General features: G+C 31.6%; 1 protein-coding gene across 1 annotated transcript in view; it reads right to left on the bottom strand.

Moving 5' to 3' along the window:
* Positions 1–1,736: 1,736 nt before the first annotated feature.
* LOC117114772 (hyalin-like) overlaps positions 1,737–10,015 on the bottom strand; it is a gene marked incomplete at its 5' end in the record, with an annotated part of 36,494 nt that continues 28,215 nt past the window's right edge. The window contains 4 exons of the mRNA XM_033258461.1: positions 1,737–1,741; positions 2,261–2,497; positions 6,629–7,029; positions 7,687–7,744. Coding sequence (XP_033114352.1) covers positions 1,737–1,741; positions 2,261–2,497; positions 6,629–7,029; positions 7,687–7,744 — 701 coding nt within the window. The remainder of the gene's footprint in view (positions 1,742–2,260; positions 2,498–6,628; positions 7,030–7,686; positions 7,745–10,015) is intronic.

Raw genomic sequence — 10,015 nt, 5'->3', positions numbered from 1 at the left:
CATCAGTTTGAAAAACCCGCTGTGCGTAATCAGTCAACAAATCATTCAGCCTATCCTTTCTGGAACACTCATAAGATCATTAAATGTAAGTTATTATCACTATTATTTTACGTTGAGACATTCTCAACAACAACAGTTCTTTTCAGAACTATTTAGATAGGCGAGACATACGTATACTTCACACATATCATCCTTGACAAACATTTTTGAATAGAAATAAAGTTGCTACAAGACTTGACGCTATCCCCAGCGAAACGTTGATTAGAGGAGTCTCTGTAATCCTATTGTGTTCAGTATACGATTGATCGAATTTTTTCTGAAAATACATAAATAAATAGATTGGTCTAAATAAAATAAATAAATAGTACATATAAAATATAGAGAAACAAATTGCAGTTTGAATTTATTAATGAACGATTTTTATCACGAAAAAAAAGTGACTTACCCATCCTCCTTTCAAATTAATCCATTCCAAAAATTCCGTCTTCACGAATTTGTCTACACTCTGTATTACTTGATCAATCAAATCAGTTCTGTTTCTATCTTTACATAACACAGCTAATTTCGCTCCAATCACAAACACCATAATTATACGGCCCCCAGTTTATGGTATTATCACTAAACATCTCTGTTAAAACGTCTTTTAAAAACGTCTCAATATTCTCATTTGAATCAAGCGATACTTCTCTTGTCAAATTATAAACATGTTCATCGCATGCATTATACATCTTTTCGCAAATTTGAAAAAATTACAGTTCATATCTCCTCTATATTCCATATCATTGCCTACCTCCGAGTTGGTAGTAGCAGTTGATTCGGTTTTTCCGGACATGTTTGAAAAAATAATACAGATAAAAACGCACCTGACGTAGAGTAACACGAACTTATAATAGTTTATTTTTGTTGTAATGGAAAGACAATCAAGTCTCCTACATCTCCTACATACATTATTTACGAATATTTTAATTTTCATCATTATAATTTTTTATTACAGTACCATTATTTTAAATATATTATTTTACAACTGTTATTAAAACATACACACTACTTTAAACAAAGAATAAACAAACGTTACTCAGACATCACGGACCAGTACATATCACGATTTTTCATTATTCACCAGCCCTTATTTAGATGGACACGTTGCTCATTGTTTAATCTAACTAAGACGTCATGTGCCCGGACTTGTCTGGGTACGTCTCTCATTGGCTAATTTCACTATACGTCATGTACCCTCAAATCTATCGGATTTTCATTATTTATCATACCATGGTCAGGCCTCAACGTGTTTGGAACAATCTTTTTGAAAATCCCGCTTAATTCACTACTATAGGAAATTGTGTAGAAAAAAAGATCGCCTTTTGGAATAGCAATTTACATTGCATTGGAACAAGAATTTACATTACTATATACTAGTTGTGAAAACAGGATGAGATCACCCAAAGTAAGTTTTATATTATAATTTTTATTATTATTATTATTATTATTATTATTTAACATTCTGACAATCACAACAGTTCTTTTCAGAACTAATTAGAAAGGAGTATTATTATTAACATACGCCTACACTTATTATGCTAATTAAGGGATTAATAATATTGATAAGAAAAAATTAATATAGACCTATTCTCATGCAAATTAAAGGAATATTATTATAATTATTAATATAGGCCTACCATCATTATGCTACTTAAGGGATTAATAATATTGATAAAATTATTTCAGACCTACCCTTATTATGCTAATTAAAGGATTAAAAGTATTAATATTAATATTAATATAGGCCTACCCTCATATGCTAATTGAAGGATTAATAATTGATAAAATTTTATTACTACCAGCTTATTAATTTCAAGGTGAAATTTCCTCAAGTAGTACTATAACTACTTACAAGTTGCTAATAACGGTAGCAAGGCACCGGCTCAAGAAGTAACTCCTGAGCCTTTATTGCATGTCACAAAAAAAAAAAAAAAAAAAACCTCAACTAAAATACAAACAACCATACAAATGCATAAATGCTAGGTATTTTGATTGTCCATTGCCATTTCTTGCATGTCTTCTAAGTCATAATATTACCGTAACAAATTTTCCAAACAATGTCACTTTATGTTTTTTTTTATGTCGTACACAAATCCATCAAAACTATAAACTTAGTCCGTTAACAGCCTGTGAGCGGTTACAGACATAAATTACTCTTTAAAATTCTGAATATTCATCCAAAACTAATAAATGCGGTAAAAATAATACTTAGGAGACTTACCAAAGACGTTCACTGTAAATGTACAGTAACCTGTGTTACTAGCATCATCAGTTACAGAACAAATAACATCAGTTAAACCAAGACTGAATATGGAACCAGAAGACGGAGTACAAGTAGCTGACAGACTGGTATAAATATTGTCAGTAACTAATGGGTCATTCCAGTTCACCGTAACTTGGCTCGCGACTGTATTAATTGCCATATCACCAGGACAAGTGACATCTGGACTCATATAGTCTAGAAAACATTAAAAGGTTATGTTATTAAAACAAAACATTTTTAAATATTTGTAAGACTTACTGCTCTACACAATCACATTTGGTTTCAAATTGTATTCATGTGTGTATTACCAGATTGATAATTCCATAATAATTTGAAGTGGACTACAGTATTGTCAGGACAGTTTGGATGGTTGCTCTTCATCATTGTTATGGACGATTTTTGTTATTGTTACTATTATTCTAATAATAATAATAATAATAATAATAATAATAGAAATAATAGTAATAATAATTTATTTTTATTATTAATTATTATTAGTGTTGATAGTATAATTAATATTCAGTAGGATTACATAATTACTATGTGAAGTCTTACATTGATTACCTATATGCCAAAGAGTAGAGGTATATGCTAACTGGGAAACTCAATTGTATGAGAATAATAGCCAGTATAGCATTTACTTGCATCTATACTACCAAAGTGAAAGGGTGTGGCAAATAGAGGTTAGCTGTAAAATCCTCAAATTTACACGCAGATGTCAGTATATGCATTTCAGTTACATATGAGTGAGAATAAGATGTCAAACGATTTTATCGTTTTTCCATGATTATGACTTCATCTGAATTGATTTGTCAAAATATTTTGCTATCGTATACAAGATAAATCGTCATCGAATCGTTCTAGTGTTAAAACTCTTATTTCGTTTGTATTCTACATGAATAATTGCTTTTTATCGTTAATCGATATCGCTGCAAGTATTAACAGGCCTTTAGTCTCTATTTATTTAATTTAATGTACTATATGACACTTTAATAATAAATACAACCCAACAAATCAGTTTGTTGTATTATAGAGATTAAGAATTGTACATTTAATAACAATCTAATAAATTAGTTAATTATTTATTTAGGTAAATACAATCTAATAATTAAGTACAACCTAACCGGGTTGTATTTATTTAACTAACTAAATGTATGATACTTAAAGAAATACAACAGACATTATGATGCTCTATGAGTGAATTTAATAATAAATACAACCTAATAAATTAGGTCTAGTTAATGCAATAAAGAAATAAGTGAACTTTTATTATTAGATTGTATTATTTTTGTTATTAAATGTACTATAATACTTAATACATTTACGTAAATAAATACAAGAATTGTCGATATTATTTACATTAATAAATAAATACAGCCAACCAACTAACCAGAGTGTCTTTATTCAAGTAAATGTACTGTGATACTTAAAAGAAGTACAACAAACAGAAATGATGAATAAATAAGTAATAAATAAATAATTTAATAAGTAATACTAATTAAACTTAATTAACAATCTTATTTGAAGTATTATAAATTAATAATTATTAATATATTATTTATATATTTATTAATATATATTAATGAACTGCTATATTACTAGGTTGTTATTAAATGTACAACACTTGATACAACAAACTTAAAGTATCACATAGTACATGATACTAAATGTATGGTACTTAAAGTAATACAACATACGATGGTGATCTATGTGTGAATTTAGTAATAAATACAAACTAATAAATTAGGCCTAGTTAATGCAATAAAGAAATATGCGAATTTATTTTTATTATTAGGTTGTATTGTTATTGTTATTAAATGTACTATAATACTTACATAAATAAATACAAATTATTAGATTGTATTTACTGTCCTTAAATAAATAAAACCTAACCAAATTGTATTTATTCATGTACTATGATGCTATAAATAAATAAATTTATTATTTATTTATTTATTCACCAAAACAACAGCGGACACAAATCCGCCACTTACAGTATGGTTAACAAAGGACGAGACGACGGAAACAGAAACACAAACAAAATTAATTTTAACTAATCACGCCTAAAACGCTACGACGGAAAATGTGCAGATTGGAGTTAAATAAATATAAAGACGGATAGTCCTGAACTAACTTGTTATACGAGGAACTTAATCTTCTAATAAACCCGTTTTTTAAAATATTGACTCTACTTAAAGGAACGTAAAGAACATCATTATTTCTTAAAATACGGACAGGAACACGAAGGGCAAAATTAGGTACTAATTCACAATCAAAGATAGAAGTCAAACATTTAAAAAGAAATATAAGGTCATTAAAATTTCTACGGGACTGGGGTAATTTAATTGAGAACTTAAAATTAATATTAGTCTGATTGTGACTGTTTAAAATTAAAAAGAAGAGGTCCTAAAATGGAACCTTGGGGGACGCCAGATTGGACTGGAAGCCAACCCGACGTCTCTCCATCAATGACTACTCGCTGCTGTCTACCATCTAAAAAATCTTTAAACCATGATAAAAGATTAGGGCAAAAGCCATAATATTGTTTAAATTTAAGAATAAGTAAATTATGCGGAACTAAATCAAATGCTTTAGAAAAATTGGAATAAATAATATCACATTGCCCCTTGTCATTAATAACCTCGTAAACGGAAGTCAGGAGACAAGCTAGATTTGTCTCACACGACCTGCTGGGCACGAAGTCATGCTGGCAAGGAGAAATGGCAATAGAAACGCGAGACCAAATATGATTAAACATAATTTTTTCAAACAAATTTGAGATGGTAGGCAGCAGAGAAATAGGTCTATAGTTAGTTACTGACTTCTTTGAACCTGATTTGTAAATTGGAACTATGTTGGATTGTTTCCAGATAGAGGGAAACTTTCCAGCAGACAGGAACTGAAAGAGGCTTGGCACACACCTTTAAAACATGATTACTCAGTTCGCACCCAGATGCTTTATAAGTTATTACAGAAGAAAGCGCTTTATAAACTGATTCAGGCTGAATAACTGGCAATGCCAATATATCTAGTGAAGCTTCAGGGAGAGCTAAATGCTAGTCAGTTATTGACAAATCCTTTTGAAAAAAAGAATGAAAAAAAGAGTTAAACAAGACGGCTTTGTCCTTAGCGTTTTCCGCGACCTTGTCCCCGTAAGTCATTACAGAAGGATAAGAGGACGACTTGGTTTTTGTCTTCATCCAAGTCCAGAAACGTTTTGGATTTGTTTTTACGTTGTCGGACAAGGTACGAATATAAAGAGAATATTTCTTTTTTGCCAAAGTTTTAAATTGTTTCCTGGCTGTATTAAATTCGTTTTTATACTGTATTAGTTCATATTTTTTCCACATTCGAAAAAAATGTTCCTTCCGCCTCAACACGGCTCTAACTTCATGGTCGAACCAAGGCGGCATTTTGCGCCTGAATGTCTTAATGGGGACAAGGTCACGGAGTGCGTCGTCAATTAGATCATAAAATAGAGTTAAACTTTCATTAACATCATAAATGGGAACAATAATGTCAAAAGGAATGTTTTCAAACAGACTAATAAGGTCTTTGTCGTTAATTGCTTTGAAATTATATGATTTTCTACATTTATTATAACAAAAATTAGTTGTCCGAAAATAAAAAAAAAAATCAATAGAAGAATGATCAGACTGGAAGATATCTCGACCAATAACGATGTCGGTAATAAGTTCAATTGAGCTACATAAAATTAAATCAAGAATGTTATTATTGCACGTAGGGTTCATATTACATTGAAATAAATTAAGACTAGAAATTAAACTATCTAAAAAGAGTTCGTCAATAGAGTTGGTGGGTGCTAACCCAGTGCCATCATTTTTCCATACGATATTGGGAAGGTTTACATCGCCAACCAGAATTACTTGATGACGAGGGTAGACAGCTGTTGCATCTTCAATAGATTGAGCTATTTTTAATATGCTTTCCCGTCCACAAATCGGTGCTCTTAGACAACTCCTATGAGAACCGTCTTACTTCTACTTATTTTTACTTCAACCCATAAAAGTTCAACGTCAGGGTGTTCAAGCTGAACCATTCTTCTTGATTTAAAAGTATTAGATGCCAGCAACATGACACCACCACCCCTTCTTCCATCATTTCTGTCCTTCCTATAAATAGTAAATCCAGGACAGTGCAGTTCTGCATCGGACACATACGCATTTAGTCATGTTTCAGAGAAACAAACAAAATCGAATGAACTACTTAAAAGATGACCTTGTAATTCTGAGTTATATACGTCCAATTTATTTTTTATGCTTCTGATATTCTGATAGTAGAACTTGGGTGTGTTATTTGGGTTACCTTGTGTGGATGATCTAATAGAGTTAGAGTCGTGTCTGTTTGATTTGGCCATTGGCCCAGGGTTGACTTCAATGTCTCCGCATTTAGCAAGAGTTGGCTGGAATGTTGCGACACACGATCTAGCTGTGTAGTGTGGAACCCTACCTCCAATGTACTTGATTGACCAAATATCCCTCCGCACGTGCTTGGAATTTCTGTTGAAAGCCAGCAAATTAATGAAGCTTGACCAATATCCACACGGCTGGTCATCGTTGGTAGGTATTGTGTGGAACGTGTAGTAATCTACTGTTGGGCCTAGAAAATAGCTGATATATTGAGGTAAATATCCTTCAAACAACACAATACTACGACTTCCTGTACAGTGAACAACACTAACATTCGGTTTAGGTTGATAGATGCAGCTATTGAAAGTAAGTTTGTGTGTTAAATTGCAAACAAACAAGTAAAAGTAGAGATCAATCAAAAAGCAGCTCCTTCTGGTAGCCATCCTTAATAACAAACAGAAATACAGTACAACAAACAGAAATGGTGATGCTCGATGGTAAACTTAGTAAAATACAACCTAATAAATAATTAGCCTAGTTAATACAATGAAGAAATAACTGATACTTTGTTAATCATTCTATGAACACCAAGAATTACCATATGTGTAGGATTAGCTGGGTGTGTAATAGCTCCTGTCTATGTCTTAACCAACACCCCTATTCTAAAATGGATCATTTCTTTGTTGTTAGAAGAAATGTTATTGGTTCTTACAGATAGTTTTTCCTACTGACATTATTTCATTATTATTTACTAGCTTTATTATTATTTACCAGCTTCCGGGTTGCGTATGATGTGATAATTCTCCTGCAGACATAGGTTGCATCGCTTATAAACATTAGAGTTTAGTTTGCATTTAGATAATATTCGCCATTGTATTTTATGTTTTACATTTCACATTATGCTTCCAAACATATTGTCTAAGCGTGGTACTGTTTCTATAATTTAACATTGCGGGATGAACTAGTATGCCATTATACCTACTTTTAAAAGTATTTTCGGCGAGTCCGACTTACGTCTCAACCTTATTGTTGTCATCCCTTGTGATAGTAGCCTGATAAACTACACCACTGGCTAAACATTACCAGACAAAGGACATTAATTACGGGAATTACATTGTTTGATCATGGACCTGTTCGATCATGGACTTATTAATAGGTCCATGGTTTGATGTCATCTAAGTGTTTATCCTTGTCGTTCTTATTTAATACATTTTTGTTGTGAGCGGATATTATCGATCAAATGTTGGGTATACAGCTATAACTGATCTTGATAGTGTTCCTATTAAACATTTTTCGTAGAACATGATCATGTAGAAAGCATTCATCTACAATTTCAAGAAATACCTTTAAGCAGTGGCGTATCTAGGGGGTGCAGGGGGGGGGCTCCCACGTCCCTCCAAAACTACTCGCGCCCACCAAGTCGCCCCCGAAAAAAACCACCTAAAATCACCTTATATTGCGAGATAGCGCCCGTCAACTAATCATCGAGTTCCCCACTTCACCTTCGCCCCCTCCCATCAGCACCCCCATTTTAAGACTTTTAGATACGCCACTGGCTGTAAGATGGATTGAACCATTTTTTTTCTTCTTGTCGTTGGGTTGCGCGTTGTGAATGTCGGATTGTAACCCGCTTTCGTTGAGAGCTTCCTGATGTATCACCCACTAATGTAACGATCAACCACTAATGTAACATTAACCACTGTTGTAACAAAAATCAACCACTAATGTAACATTAACCACTATTGTAACAAAAATCAACCACTGTTGTAATAATTCATTAACCACTATCGTAACAACGATTTAACAACTGTTGTAACAAAAATAATTAACCACTAATGTAACAACAATTTAACCACTAATGTAACAATGTACAATATATAGTAGTCTCCGAGCCGAAACCTTATGTACATTAAAAAACAAATTTCATATTTTATAATGGTTGTGGCATTTTTAAAATTTTATATTTTTTTATATAGAGGTTAAAGGTCAGATTTAAAAAAATGTCTCAACAAGCCCAAATTGGACAGGGATAGTCCCTGTGACATTGTAAGTATTAGTAAATATTTTTTCTGAAGTTGAAGGTCAAAGGTCATGAAAGGAAAATCTTTTTAAAAATGATTGGCTTTTTGAAAATGTTGAGACTTGATATAAAATGTTAAAGGTCAGATTTTAAAAATGGTTTGAACAAGCCCAAATTGCACAGGGATGCCTGGATGGTCCTAATTAGGTTACTTAAAGGCAACGCTAGGGTATAAAAAGGGGCACTAATAATTTGAATGGATGTTAATCCTCAGTGGTACTAAATTTTTTTGAGTAAATAAATGCCTAGTTATACTAAAACGATAACGATTAACGATAAAAAATATTTTTATATTTTATCGTTTTTCATTATTATCATTATTATTATTATTATTATTATTATTATTATTAGGAATTTGACTTGATTTATTAAAATATTTTTTATCGTATACACGGTAATTTTTTTTAATGCGAATAACTGATTTTTTTTTAATTGTTGACTGTTATTTTCAAAATATAAACATGCCTTCAGGCATCACCATGCTGCCTGGGTTTGGTTAATCAAGTCTGAAAGTGTAAATTGATATGTCATCAGAATATAGTTTTTGTTAAAGTATCTCCAAACTTCTCTACATGCTGTTTATTTTTGTCATATCCCGGCTGTTTGATTTTCATTGTTATTATCTGGTTTTTGCTTTTGATCACTCATTCCTATTTGCGATTTTGACCTAGTCATATTTTTATTCTTTTTTATTTTATTCATTCGTGTAGTTTTATATCTACGGGTTTTATTATAACGTATTGTTTACTTATTTCCTATCTTCTTGATGTAGCTATGCTACACTCATTTTTATTCTACTTTTTCATAACATTGATTTTTTTTACTTTTTTATTTATTTACCTCGCTCTTGACATTATTTATTTATTATTTTACATATTTTATACTTGCGTCCATTGTGGCCTAAATGTTATGCTATGTTTCTCTATTTCCTGTTTTTATTTGGAATTTTGGTCAATATACTAAAGTCTGTTTATTATACTGTCCGCATAATGTGGGAACGACTATTAATCTCCGTTCTCATTGCAAACTGTTTATTACTATCAATGTATAGGCCTACCCGATTTTAATTACTCTCATTATAATCCGCATTGTTATTCTTTAACTCCTCTCACTACAGTGGTTATGTGTGTCCACTTTTTGCCAATTTTTTCATGTACCTTGATAAAGACCAGTGAATAGGTCGAAATATTGGTTTTCTCCAATAAAGTGTTTCTATACATGGTATTCGTTTCCTATATTCTTTTGATATCGTACCGAAACACA

Source organism: Anneissia japonica, unplaced genomic scaffold, assembly GCF_011630105.1.
Source record: "Anneissia japonica isolate Jap-2015-1 unplaced genomic scaffold, ASM1163010v1 scaffold218_len112173_cov101, whole genome shotgun sequence".
Lineage (NCBI taxonomy): Eukaryota > Metazoa > Echinodermata > Crinoidea > Comatulida > Comatulidae > Anneissia > Anneissia japonica.
Note: the sequence above shows the minus strand (reverse complement) of the source record. Positions and strands in the feature narration are given on the sequence as shown.